At 44.5% G+C, this 13,800-nt stretch overlaps 2 protein-coding genes and 1 long non-coding RNA gene across 4 annotated transcripts in view; all 3 read left to right on the top strand.

Annotated features, from left to right (window-relative positions):
- Positions 1-1,635: 1,635 nt before the first annotated feature.
- On the top strand, positions 1,636-4,591 carry cunh7orf25 (chromosome unknown C7orf25 homolog). 2 transcript variants are annotated; one of them, XM_022766410.1, is made up of 2 exons: positions 1,636-1,722; positions 2,730-4,591. In XM_022766410.1, exon 2 carries the CDS (start codon positions 2,745-2,747, stop codon positions 3,987-3,989), a length of 1,245 nt encoding a protein of 414 aa, XP_022622131.1. In that variant the 5' UTR covers positions 1,636-1,722; positions 2,730-2,744; the 3' UTR covers positions 3,990-4,591. The 2 variants fall into 2 exon arrangements, with proteins under 2 accessions (XP_022622131.1, XP_022622132.1); XM_022766411.1 differs by having other exon boundaries at positions 1,642-1,722; positions 2,692-4,591.
- A 493-nt stretch (positions 4,592-5,084) lies between these two features.
- LOC111237349 lies at positions 5,085-6,204 on the top strand. Its single transcript, XR_002665762.1, has 3 exons — positions 5,085-5,638; positions 5,927-6,017; positions 6,163-6,204. It is a non-coding gene; the product is annotated as an uncharacterized LOC111237349 (long non-coding RNA).
- Positions 6,205-6,209: 5 nt separating this feature from the next.
- The window catches only part of LOC111237348 (E3 ubiquitin-protein ligase RNF31-like), a 12,749-nt gene continuing 5,158 nt past the window's right edge, over positions 6,210-13,800 (top strand). Inside the window, exons 1-7 of the mRNA XM_022766409.1 lie at positions 6,210-6,228; positions 9,453-9,619; positions 12,390-12,535; positions 12,637-12,743; positions 12,834-12,971; positions 13,172-13,371; positions 13,455-13,637. Of these exons, the coding sequence (XP_022622130.1) occupies positions 9,542-9,619; positions 12,390-12,535; positions 12,637-12,743; positions 12,834-12,971; positions 13,172-13,371; positions 13,455-13,637 (852 nt within the window). The 5' untranslated portion in view covers positions 6,210-6,228; positions 9,453-9,541. The remainder of the gene's footprint in view (positions 6,229-9,452; positions 9,620-12,389; positions 12,536-12,636; positions 12,744-12,833; positions 12,972-13,171; positions 13,372-13,454; positions 13,638-13,800) is intronic.

Genomic DNA, 13,800 nt, shown 5'->3' with positions numbered 1-13,800 from the left:
TAGGTTAGGTCGGGCTGATATTGGTTTCACTGTCAATCTACTACAGCCACAACTGGAACACACCACTACAAGAAGCTATGCATTGACTGTGGAAGAACAAGTACTGATGGTTTTGCGCTTCTATGCATGTGGATCCTCCTATCAAGTCATTGGAGATGGTGTGTGTGTGTGTGCACAAGTCAACTATCAGCCCTCTGCATTAGCCAGCCTTGTCAACCAGTTTGTCAAGTTTCCAAGGGATCCAGAAGAGACCAGGCAGATCAAGCGCAAGTACTTTGAAATGGGGAGGACACCAAACACTATAGGGGTAATACACAGCACTCATATTCACATCCAAGCACCCCATGAAAGGGAACGGGAATTTGTGAACAGGAAAGGGTGGCACAGCATCAACTGTGTTGTTAAATGGTCAGGATCGGTCTATGATGCTAGGATCTTGAGGTAGAGCTACATTTTTAGACACCTCCAACAGAATCCCCCAGATGGCATCACACTGGGTGACAGTGCATATCAGCTCTTACCATGGCTGATGACACCTTTTCCCATTTCCTAGCAACAATGCAGAGGACAGATTTAATAGTGCTCATAGAGGATTGAGGAGTATAATTGAACGGCTGGGTTGCTGAAGAGGCACTTTACGTGCTTCAACTACCTACATGTAGCTCCACAGTGAGCATGCAACATCATTCTCGCCTGCATTGTGCTTCATAACATCGCAGAAAAACACAAGGTTCCTCACTGTGATGGATGGCCCCAGGAAGATGGTCCTGATCTACCACTGGCACCACTGCAACCAGATGGGACAGCTGGATGCGCACTGAGAGAAGCTTTTGTGAACCATTATTTCACTTACGGTCCCGTGATCTATAGGTCCGTTTATCAATACAACATTAGTATGCTGGAGGAAAAGTTTTATGTTTGACTTTTTTGATCTAGTGGGACATTTGATTTACATATTGTGTTGTCTAATTCTTTTCCTTTTGTACCTGCTTTACTTTTTGTTATGCATCAAAACAACAACAAAGCAGATTCCTTGTATGTGTGAACTTACAATGGTAATAAAATGATTCAGTTTCTCATTCTGATTAAGTGTATTACATACATTTGACCAACAGATATCCAGATTCTGTGATCCTGATCTTGTGGTATCTGGATCATGATTTTCTTATTTTGGAGAATCAGGACAAAATCTACAGGATCAGGTTTATCTGGGATGGCAGAAAGAGGGATTACAAAATCTGGATAATTCTGATCTGGATTAGAATTTTGAAATACTGGGCCCAGAGAATATGTGATTATGTATTGTAGTGAGGACGTGGGGGAGGGTCTCATTACTCTGTGGACACTCAGTGGGAGGGTTCCCGCGTACTTGAGAACTGATGACACAGAAAGGGAGCATGAAGGAGACTCCTCAGGTCAGTTTAAAGTCTTGTGTAATGTCTAATAAAGTATTAAACGTTATTCAACTTTATTAAAATACACTCGGGGTACTGTGAGTCTGAGTCCCAGCGTCGCAATAGAGACTGGAACCCCCAATCCAGCCACATGTAAACAGTCAGTTAATTCAATGTGACAGGAAGTGACGCTACAATCCTTCCGGAAGTAGCCTTGGTCCTGCCAGCGGAGCAGAAGAAGAAGAAGTAGTCACGTAGCATTAGCATCAGCAGGTAGCAGATATCTGGAGCAGAGCCTGCGGATTAAAGTTCACACGTCATTGCTGCCGTGAGTCTATGCCACGCGATTTCTCTACGATTGAATCGTTGACAGTGGTTTTTCTACTATCATTAAATTAACGTGATGAACTTCGGAGTGGTTAAATGACGTCACATTCACAGTGACAGCAGTTAGCATCAGAGCTAACAGCTGAAGTTTGTCTGATGAGGAGCTGACAGCTTCACTCCAGGTCACAGTGTTAAAGTTCAGTCTCACCAGACTCCGTGTAAAAATGACGTATTTAAAGGTTGATGACTGAGTGAATCAGGACTTCAGAGTTTGTTGCTGAAAGACATGAAATAATGATCATGTGATCATGTTTCCTTTATCTGCTGATGTTATAAAGTAATTGCTGAACCAGACTCCTGATCAGGTGTGTGTGTGTTTGAAGATGAGCTGCTGTTTAAAATCATGTAACACTATGTATGAAGACATGAATGTTCAGTCCACTGCCTGTCAGGTTGGTGACGTCATTTCCGACACTCACAGATGAGGACATTAAAGCTAAAGATTAAACTGAAAGTCTACAGCTGTGGGCGAATTCAGTAACCAGTGTGTTTTGGCCTCTTTTTCATGGCAACAGCAGCAGAGGCTCATGGGTACTGTAGTGTTTTAGTGGTCAGAAAATAAACCGTACTGTGTGTTTGCTGTGTTTTTACCAGGGTTAGAATTACTGGGAGGATTGGGAGGGTATGACCCCACCCCCAAGCCCTTAAGCTACAGTTGAGCTAACTAATGTGAGCTAGTTTCTAACTTTAGCCTGAAGTTAGAAACTAGCTCACATTAGTTAGCTAATGTTAGCTAGATATATCACTTCCAGTGTTGGCTTGTTATTTCATTTCCAATATAAATGTCATATATGATCTAATGTTACAAACACTGGTGCTCAGTGGTGAGCAGTGAGGAGGAGTAGCAGTTGTTGTCACCAACATAGAGTTTCTTTAGTTTGATAAAAGTGTTTACTGTCTGTCCCTGAAGTGTCCAGGTTCACCAGTCCCACCTGTGTGTGTCCTCAGGTGTGATGCAGAGTCATGTCTGTGCAGGTGGTGCTGCAGCAGAGGATCAGCTCTGCTCAGGCGTTGCTGCAGCGGGCCGAGCAGCTGTGTCAGGGTGTGGAGGGTCACCAGAAGCTCTGTGGTAAACTGCGAGCCGAGCTGCGCTTCCTGAGACGGGTGGAGGCCGGAGAGCTGCAGGTCAAAGAGTCTCACCTGCACAGCACCAACCTGACTCACCTGACGGCCATCGTAGAGTCAGCTGAGAGTCTGGAGGACGTGGTGGCTCTGCTGCACGTCTTCACCTACCAGGACGCCTCCAGCCACCGCCAGACTCTGGTGGTGGACGTGGTGGCTAACGGGGGACACACCTGGGTGAAGGCGGTGGGGAGGAAGGCAGAGGCTCTGCACAACATCTGGCAGGGGCGGGGTCAGTACGGAGACAAGAGCATCATCAGACAGGCAGAGGACTTCCTTCAGGCCAGCCGCCAGCAGCCCGTCCATTACCGACACCCCCACATTGTCTTCGCATTCTACAACGGGGTCTCCTGCCCCATGGCAGACCACCTCAGGGACATGGGCGTCTCCGTCCGTGGGGACATTGTCGCAGTCAACATTGTTGTGACAGAGGGAGGCAGTGATGAAGATGAGGAGGAGGAGGAGGAGGCAGCTGAAGATAACCATGAAGAGCAGGAGGAGGAAGCTTCTGAGCTGACCCGGGTGGACCGCGGCACGGTGGTGGCCAGCTTAGCGTTTCCTGCCCAGGTGCAGGTGGAGGAGTGTCGACGGGTGAACCTGGACATCACCACACTCATCACGTACGTGTCATCGCTTAGTCACGGTGGCTGTCACTTCACCTTCAGGGAGCCCGTGCTGACGGAGCAGGCAGCCCAGGAGCGCCGCCTGCAGGTGCTGCCACAGCTTGATGCTTTCATGGCAGGTAAGGAGCTGTTCGCCTGTCGCGCCGCTGTCACTGACTTCCAGCTGATCCTGGACACATTAGGGGGGCCGGGTGAGAAGGAGCGCGCTCAGAAGCTGCTGGCCCGCCTCCACCTGGTGGATGACCAGCTGTCTGAGCGAACGCTGCGCCTCACGCCCAGTGCCAAGGTCAACCAGCGCTCGCTCACAATTTTCGGCACGGGAGACTCGCTGAGAGCCGTTACCATGACAGCAAATAGTCGATTTGTTAGGGCGGCAGCCAATCAGGGTGTCCGATACAGTGTGTTCATCCACCAGCCACGAGCTCTGACCGAGGGCAAGGAGTGGAGGGCCACGCCGGTCTGAGATGGAGAGACTTCCTGTGCACGGGCAGATGGGAGTTTGAGTTTTGAGTTAAATGCGCTGATGTAAATATGAACGTCAGCAGCTGACTCATGTTATTTGTGTTCATTATTTCAGAGTCTATATTCACCAATCAATAAAGCATCACAGTAACTTCCTGCTCCTCTGTCATTTGTTACAGGAGGTCACATGGTGTCAGGTGTGGCCTCATGCTTCGTTCATGTCACATCATAAAAACCATGAGGTTCTGTTTCCAACCTGATCCAGACTTCATAACAGACACCAAAATGTCCAACAAACCAGTTCAAGGTGAAACAGGTCAAATTAAGGAAGATGTGAAAACAGCTGATTAACAGGAACCGTCTAGGTGTCGGTGCTGATGAGTCTCTAAACTGGTCTAAGTAAACCAGCAGAAACCGCTGCACCTGGACCTGTTGAGAAAAACAGGCCTGAGACAGGGAGAAGTCCATGTTTATGACCCTTCAGCCTGTCAGCATTCGAGGGAAAGACATTGAGATGGTGCACACTTGTAAATACCTAGGTGTGCACCTGGACAGTAAACTGGACTGGTCCCTGAACACAGATGCCATGTACCTGAAGGGGCAGAGCCGGCTCTTTTTCCTCATGAAGCGCTACTCTTTTACCCTGCAGTCTGCTGGGGCAGCAGCATGTCAGACACGAACACAAGGAGACTGAACAAGATGGTCAAAAAGGCTGGGTCTGTGCTGCAGGAGTCTTGACTCAGGACTATTGTGGAGAGACGCATGCAATGTAAGATGGAGGCCATCTTGGACAATCCCACCATCCTCTCCACAACATCCTGGCAGGACAGAGAACCAGCTGCAGCTGCAGCTGTAAACGTCTCACCTCACTGCGCTGCAGAACAGAGAGGTTCAGGAGATCCTTTGTTCCCACTGCCATCAGGCTATACAACACCTCAGCCAAAGGAAGTGGACTCATCTAATTATTATTGTTTATTTATCATTAACAGTTTTTATTATTATCATTATTATTATTATCATAAACAATGAGCTAATGGATACATGAATTTCCCCTAGGGAATAAATAAAGTATCTATCTATCTATCTATCTATCTATCTATCTATCTATCTATCTATCTATCTATCTATCTATCTAGCAATAATGGATCACATGATTGTCAATATTATTCTCTCTATGTGTTTTGGTCAGTTATATTTTCTACAAACATAAAACACTACATGATCGTTATGTAGACAAACTAACATGGATAATGTTCTTTACAATTATGTTTTTATTTTAGTTTGAGTCAAACAAGTCAGTGATGAGCTCCTCACTGTGTCGGTCCTAACGGTTTAAAACCACTTCATATGATTTGCGCGGAGATATGTGGTTTTGACAGGACGGAGACAGTTTAATAATCCATTAGATCGAATAAAAGTTAAGAGAAGGACAATAAAACACGGAACAAGGACTTTACACGGTGACAAGTTGTATCATGGTCTTTTAATTTGAAAACCTGGAAGCGGACATGGGTGTGTCGTGTTTAAATTAGTGCCTCCAAACAGCAGCTGTTAGCCTGTTAGCTCATGAATGTTACGTCTTTCTGTGGCTGAGTTTTGGATAAAATGCCTCGGGTCGGAGCTGAGGAGGAGCTGCGAACTCTGGCGGAGGTGAGGACCGAACTTTAAACCTGCACATTCAGTTCAAGTCAAACTTTATTAGTCAGAGAACAAGTTGGCGTCTCACTTGACCTGCTGCTAAGTGGCTAGCCTCCAAAGTTAACATGGAACTCCAGCAAGATCCATTCAAAACTCTTACCTAGCGTAGTTAGCTACATGCTAACAACAACAAGGTCTAATCAGACTCCTTATTACCCCCCCACCCTCCTTACCTGTTGTCTCCTCTCCGCCCCCCCTCCCCATGCTCCTTCTCTTGTTTTTTCTCTAACCCCCCCCCAGTGTCAATACAGTTATCCAGCAGAGACTCTGTCTGATCTTCAGAGGGTTCGATCACTTTTCTCTGATCTTCGTCTTTATGTAGATTTTTACTGTGAGTATCAATATGTTTTTAATGTTTTTCACTCATTCATTCACTTCCTGTCTGTTTCACAATAAAAGCATGTTGATTCAAACAGTCCTGCACACTGTAAACCAATCTTATTGATTGGTTTACAATCAATCGTACATTTTAACAGGTTTTCCTAGCAAAGAGAAGAAGAAGTTGGTTTACCTGGCCGGGACAGTTCCTGTTCACTATGAAGGTAAGAGCATCAGGCAAACTCATCATCAACACCTGGGAGTTTCATTATATGTATATAACTGTTCACCAGTCCAGGTCAGTCCAGACTAGCTGAATGAGCCGGTTTTCTCACCTCTCACACCTGAGTCAGTCCACACACCACAGTCACACATTCTATTGTCATTTCAGCTCATTTATTTATTTTTTATTCTGATAACAAACAGCATGTTTGAGGATGAGGTGGTTTATAAGTGAACTTGGTACCAGAACACCTGGTCATCTCATCAGGTCTGGGTCGTAGTGAGGCAGAGCTAATCTCCGCCTGGTGTTGAGTTAGATCAGATAGCAGGGGAAGCAGCCAGACAGACCTGGCAAACCCAAACAAGGCCCCTGTCTGTGGGGTCAACTCCGACCTCAGGATGAATTTCTCCTGCATTCTGAGGGAGTCTGGAGTGGCATGGAGTCTGAGTGGGCCATGTTCAAAACCTCCACTGAAGTTGTGGTGGGTAGCAGCTGGGGTCATAGGTGCCTGTCAAGGTGGCAACTTAAGAACGTGCTAGTGGACACCAGTGCCGAGGGAAGCATTCAGGCTGAAGAAGGACTCAATCTACTGTCCAACCGCCTGAGGTCATCAGCTCAGGGTAGTGACTGAAAGAATACGTTTGTGGTTATATCCTCCTCAAGGTATCTGCGCTCGACCTTAGAGAGAGGTAGAGCTTTGAGGTGTTGCCTCCTGGGCGCCATCCTTTTGAGGTTCTCCAGGAATGTCCCACTGAGAGGAGACCCAGAACTCATTGCAGGGACCACATATCCCGCCACAATCAGACACCAGATAAGTGGAAGAAAGTGGATGGATGGATATCAAGAGTAACATGAGGTTAGAGACATCAGCCCCTCCATTCTGGTCTGATCTGGTCAGAGCAGGCCTAGTATGTCCTTGTCTGGGGTATGATTTATTCAGGGTCAGTCTGGTCTGGTTTTGTAAAACCTCTCTCAGACCCTCAGGGCCTGTATTCACAAGGCATTTTATCTTACCACTAAGAGTTCTCCTAAGTCACGCTAAAAGCTAAGAGTGCGACTCCATTACTATGGCTTACATCAGTTTTCATGGACGAGCTCCCCCACAGCGATTGGTTGATGAAACACCATCTGTGCCGGTGAAAACGCATGATTAACATCTGACAGTAATAATAAAAGAAACACTAAGAAATAAACAAATACAAATTAAATAATAACGGATTAGGAGCTGTTAACAAAAGTAGTTCATTCTCCAAAATGCATCTGTATTATCAGTGTTTCCTCTAGGATTTTTTTCAGCAGTGGGGGGCGTGCTCTCCGGGGGGGTGGTAACAGTTGGACAGCAGATTTACTTTCAAAACCTATTTGTTGGCTGAATATGCTTTTATCGCTACCATTGAACTTTTACAATATATATCTCAGCCATATACAATGTCAAAAAAAATAAATACCTTTGGTTTGTGAAAAATAAATGTTACTTCAACTCTAACCAGTTGAAAATGTAAAAAGTAAAAAATAAATAAAACAATAACATTAAATAAATAAAAATAATAAATAAAAATAAACATATAAAGATCAGCTAGATGGGCTGTAGAGTCAGTGGCAAAGTTTGCACCCAGGCTCAGAGCACTTGATTTTCAGCGTTATATAGTTTACACACTCACATCACATCTGATTACAAGTGTGAACATTAAAATATTATTTTTTACCTAACCATCATCATTTACGAGTCAGTAAAAGGCTTATGATAGGCTACCTGACTAGCGTCTTCATCTGTTGTCTTTTCTCTCTTTAGAAGAGTATCTGAACAAGCTCATCTGAAAATGCAGTCAGAGTTAATACATAATGACGTGTAGATATTAGCTTAATGCTATCAATTAGTTTACCCAAGTTAGCGTCACTGAGTTGACTAATAAGTCTACCTCTTCTCCGGTAGTCGCTGCCTTATTCCTCACGACTACACTTCTCTGACTCTGACCTGGTGCCTGACGTGATGTCACTTTCAAGGCCGCGCTCTCGCGAGTAATTAACTCCAATAGGATTCCCCCAACCCCCCCCACTCCCTCCCTCCCCTCCCCCCGCTGTTGCGCTCATCATCACACAGGCTGTGCTGTGAAGGTGGAGAGATGTGGCGGTGGTGCACTTGCGAGAATAAAAAAAAAAAAAGAAATTTGAAGGCGTGGCGGCTATGATTTAGCAGTGGCGGGCCACCACTGATAAATGAATGTAGAGGAAACTCTGATGATGAAGTTTGTGTCGACCTGAGAGAATTTAATTTACTATAAAAACTTACATTCAATTCTCTCAATGGAAAGATAAACAAACTCACCTGTCCTAGATGAGCTAACTAAAGCTAACAGCCTATTAGCCACAGTCTGTTGTAGCTGTACCTGTTGTAATGCAGCTGTGGTCCCAGCTGTGGGTTGAGGTGTGAGAAGATTTCCACTGGACACTGTACAACAACGTCTACAGCTGTACAGGCAGCATCAATACAACCTGTGTGTTGATGCTGTGACTTTGTTTCCTGTTTACAAATCTAATCATTTTTCCATGTGTTCCATCTCTGGCTCTGATCACAGCAGGTAGACCGACCATGAAGCTGCTGTATTTCTCTGTAGTTGTTGACCATCTAAAGGAAGTCGTATGAACTGTCCTGTGATGTCAGAGTGCATTTATTGTTTGCTGGATATATCAGCTTTTCTCTGTTGCTAAGTAACGCAGCGTTGCCAAACACTTCATTTCTGCACTGATCAGGTTGTTTCAGTTGGATGTTATTACACCTTCACTAACTCCACAACGATCATTATTACCTCTGATTGAGTCGTATCTTTCCAGTGATTCAGCATCATGTAAGGTTTCCAGAACACTGACGTAGAATGACGGCAGCTCTTTAAGATTCTTTGTGATTAGGCCTTAGTGAGTTAGGAGTCCTCTCCACTGCTGTTCACTTCTCCCAGACTGAGGAGCTGCTTTTAACGCTAAGTGACTTTGTGAAAAGCTCTTAGTAAAAATAAATAGGACATTATTTTTTTGGAGTTTCTCCTAAATCAGCAAGTTAGGAGAAACTTTGAGCCTTAAGATGCTTTGTGAATATGGGCCCTGATTTCCATACAAGAAATGAGTGTAGTATCTCAGTGAATTAGTTTTCCTCATCTATGTGGATCAGTCTGCACTGGATTAGTCTGGTCTGGTTTTGTTGACTGTTTGCTGTTGTATATGTCTCTACAGGAAGTGAGTATAATATCCCAGTGTGCATCTGGCTTCATGAGACTCACCCCGTGTCCCGTCCTCGCTGTTATGTCTGTCCATCTGTCTCCATGGTGATAAACCCATACTGTCCCTGTGTGGACGCCTCTGGCAACATCAGTCTGGATGGATTGAAAAACTGGACCCATGTAAGTCTCACTTAGCATGTTCAGTCAGACTGGACTAGTTAGGGTGGTTAGTTAGCTGGTTATCCCTGTACAGGTAGCAGACCAAAGTAGTCCAGATTCCAGTTCTTCCTGGTGGTTCCTTTAGTGTTCCCAGACCTGATCAGATACATGATCCTGTCCCTCAGTTGAATCTGTTTAACCGACCGTTAATTGACCTTTAATCAACCGTTAACCGACCGTTAACCAACCATTAACCGTCCATTAACCAGCCATTAACCAGCCATTAACCGTCCATTAACCAACTATTAACTGGCTGTTAATTGACATTGAAATGACCATTAACCAACCATTAACCGTCCATTAACCAACCAGATTAAAATGTAGTATTGAGACCAGATGAGTTACACAGTCAGCTGTGCATGACCGTCACAGCCTCTCTGCTGCTTACAGGTGCTGGTCAATAAATTAGAATATCATCAAAAAGTTGATTTATTTCAGTAATTCCATTCAAAAAGTGAAACTTGTATATTATATTCATTCATTACACACAGACTGATATATTTCAAATGTTTATTTCTTTTAATTTTGATGATTATAAGTGACAACTAATGAAAATCCCAAATTCAGTATCTCAGAAAATTAGAATATTACTTAAGACCAATCCAAAAAAAAGGATTTTTAGGAATGATGGCCAACTGAAAAGTATGAACATGAAAAGTATGAGCATGTACAGCACTCAATACTTGGTCAGGGCTCCTTTTGCCTGAATTACTGCAGCAATGTGGCGTAGCGTGGAGTCGATCAGTCTGTGGCACTGCTCAGGTGTTATGAGAGCCCAGGTTGCTCTGATAGTGGCCTTCAGCTCTTCTGCATTGTTGGGTCTGGCGTATCGCATCTTCCTCTTCACAATACCCCATAGATTTTCTATGGGGTTAAGGTCAGGTCGAGTTTGCTGGCCAATTAAGAACAGGGATACCATGGTCCTTAAACCAGGTACTGGTAGCTTTGGCACTGTGTGCAGGTGCCAAGTCCTGTTGGAAAATGAAATCTGCATCTCCATAAAGTTGGTCAGCAGCAGGAAGCATGAAGTGCTCTAAAACTTCCTGGTAGACGGCTGCATTGACCTTGGACCTCAGAAAACACAGTGGACCAACACCAGCAGATGACATGGCACCCCAAACCATCACTGGCTGTGGAAACTTTACACTGGACCTCAAGCAACGTGGATTCTGTGCCTCTCCTCTCTTCCTCCAGACTCTGGGACCTTGATTTCCAAAGGAAATGCAAAATTTACTTTCATCAGAGAACATAACTTTGGACCCCTCAGCAGCAGTCCAGTCCTTTTTGTCTTTAGCCCAGGCGAGACGCTTCTGACGCTGTCTCTTGAACAAGAGTGGCTTGACACAAGGAATGCGACAGCTGAAACCCATGTCTTGCATACGTCTGTGTGTGGTGGTTCTTGAAGCACTGACTCCAGCTGCAATCCACTCTTTGTGAATCTCCCCCACATTTTTGAATGGGTTTTGTTTCACAATCCTCTCCAGGGTGCGGTTATCCCTATTGCTTGTGCACTTTTTTCTACCACATCTTTTCCTTCCCTTCACCTCTCTATTGATGTGCTTGGACACAGAGCTCTGTGAACAGCCAGCCTCTTTAGCAATGACCTTTTGTGTCTTGCCCTCCTTGTGCAAGGTGTCAATGGTCGTCTTTTGGACAACTGTCAAGTCAGCAGTCTTCCCCATGATTGTGTAGCCTACAGAACTAGACTGAGAGACCATTTAAAGGCCTTTGCAGGTGTTTTGAGTTAATTAGCTGATTAGAGTGTGGCACCAGGTGTCTTCAATATTGAACCTTTTCACAATATTCTAATTTTCTGAGATACTGAATTTGGGGTTTTCATTAGTTGTCAGTTATAATCATCAAAATGAAAAGAAATAAACACTTGAAATATATCAGTCTGTGTGTAATGAATGTATACAGTATACAAGTTTCACTTTTTGAATGGAATTACTGAAATAAATCAACTTTTTGATGATATTCTAATTTATTGACCAGCGCCTGTATATCCAATACAAAATAAAGTACTTGTTTTAAATGTAGAATTATGGATTCATTGATAGAGAATATTGGTTATCAGAAATATTGGGGATGATTTCAATGATTATATGTTGCAGGATTATTCTTTATTCATCAGTTGTATGAAAGAAATTGTCACTCAAACACTCAATGAAAGAAAAGACAACAGCCAATGAAAAGAACAAATAAACTCAGTTTGAAATCACATGGGTAGATTGATAATAACAATAATAATAATAAGCTTTATTTATAAAGCACCTTTCAAAACGCAGTTAAAAGTGCTTTACAAGACAAACAATAAAAAATGAATGATACAAAAAACATTTAAAACCAGTTTAAAGGTTTTACAACGTTGGGATAGAAAAGTGACGATGAGGTTCAATAAAAATGAGATAAAACAATCTGAAATAATTGACTTAATGTAATAATAGATTTTTTTAATGAAGAAGAAGAGTTCACCTGATTCAGTTCAACTGGTTTATGTTGGTTTGCTTTGAGTGTAGGACGGTGGACAAGAGATTATGTTATTATATATGATGTTTATGTTTTTTCATATTGGGGTTAGGGTTAAATTAAATTTGATATGTGATCTATGATAATGAAGTAATTAAGTTTAATTATCGATTTATGTTCAAATCTTTATTGAACAAAGTCTTTAAAACAAATAACTGGTTATTGTTAATGTGTTGGTAATGATGATGTCACTTCCTGTCAGGGTGTGTCAGACCTATCACTGCTCGTGTCAGAGATGAGGCGGGCCTTCCAGGTGGATACACCCCTTTATGCCAGGTGTCCTGTACAAACCCCGCCTCCTACTGGTGTTCAGGTGTCACAGTCATTGACAGGTGGAAGGTCAGAGAGGTAAACACTCCCTAAGTTGTTCGATGTAGTAGTGATTATTGATAAAAATGAATAACTGATCGTGTCTGACCTTGTTATATTTCTGCTTCCTCCTCCTGCAGCCTCCATCATCCCTCCATCACCTCCTCTTCCCTCACCTCCTTCTCTATCACCTCCTCCCCACAGAGCTGTCGTCTCTCCCTCCCCTCCTACCTGCCTAGACAGAAAGGTAAAGTTCCTGTTGGTCTGAGATGACTGTTAGCATGTTAAAGGTAGCACACCTGTTTGACATAATGAAGCCTTTCCCCCTGTGTTGCAGACAACCAATGGGAGCATAGCAGGGAGGTGAAGGTGAGGAGGTCTTACACTGAGGAGCTCCTTGGAATCGACTTCAATGCTCCTCCTCCCTCCTCCTCCTCCAACCACAACAACCCCTTCCTGAGCTCCTCCTCCTCAGGTGAGACGGAGTGAGTGTTGATGACAGTGAGTGTTGATAAGCCGGAGCAGGTTAGGAGGTCAGTATCAGTTACCATGGTGATTTACCCTGGTAACCAGTGAACCACTGTCGAAGGGCTGAAAACCCAGAGTTAAACATGAAGTTACCTCGATAACCTCAGATCCTGCTTCAGTACAGACCTCTGGTCCTGGTCCCTGCAGGTCCCCCTCCAGAGCCCCTCAACAGGATGATGGGAACTCTGAGACTGGACACAGAGTCTAATAGAGGCCAGCAGGGGGATTCAACTTTACGGAGCAACCAATCAGAAGCAGCTAGTGACAGACACAGAGCAGGTTTTGGACCAGCACCTGGACTAAGTCAGGAGCTGGATACTCAAAGCCTGGGAGCAGACCACATTGAGGTGAGTAGGAGAGCCAGTCTCAATCAGTCTCAGTTAGTCTCAGATGTTCCCAGGTGGTCTCAGTTCTCCTCTGCCCCCCTCAGATGGTGTCCCGTCTCCCTCCGGACCAGGCGACCATGTTCCTGTCTCTGATGAGGATGAAGGGGCGGAGCTTCAGCCCCAGTGATGTCATGGAAGCAGTCCAGCTCAACAGAGATCTCCCATCAGCCCTAAGATTTCTGACTCACAGCTGCCCCATCTGTCAAGACCAGGTGACCTTCAGCAAGGTGAGTCACCTGAGTGAGCCGCTGTGTGTGTGTGTGTGTGTGTGTGTGTGTGTGTGTGTGTGTGTGTGTGTGTGTGTGTGTGTGTGTGGGTGTGTGGGGGGGTGCAAGGTGAGTCACCTGAGTGAGCCGTGTGTGTGTGTGTGTGTGTGTGTGTGTGTGTGTG

This window comes from Seriola dumerili, unplaced genomic scaffold (genome assembly GCF_002260705.1).
Source record: "Seriola dumerili isolate Sdu_G_001 unplaced genomic scaffold, Sdu_1.0 BDQW01000850.1, whole genome shotgun sequence".
NCBI classification, from domain to species: domain Eukaryota; kingdom Metazoa; phylum Chordata; class Actinopteri; order Carangiformes; family Carangidae; genus Seriola; species Seriola dumerili.
Note: the sequence above shows the minus strand (reverse complement) of the source record. Positions and strands in the feature narration are given on the sequence as shown.

Excerpts from the sequence above, each read along its gene's own strand:
- cunh7orf25 (XM_022766410.1), top strand. The coding sequence starts at position 2,745 with ATGTCTGTGCAGGTGGTGCTGCAGCAGAGGATCAGCTCTGCTCAGGCG.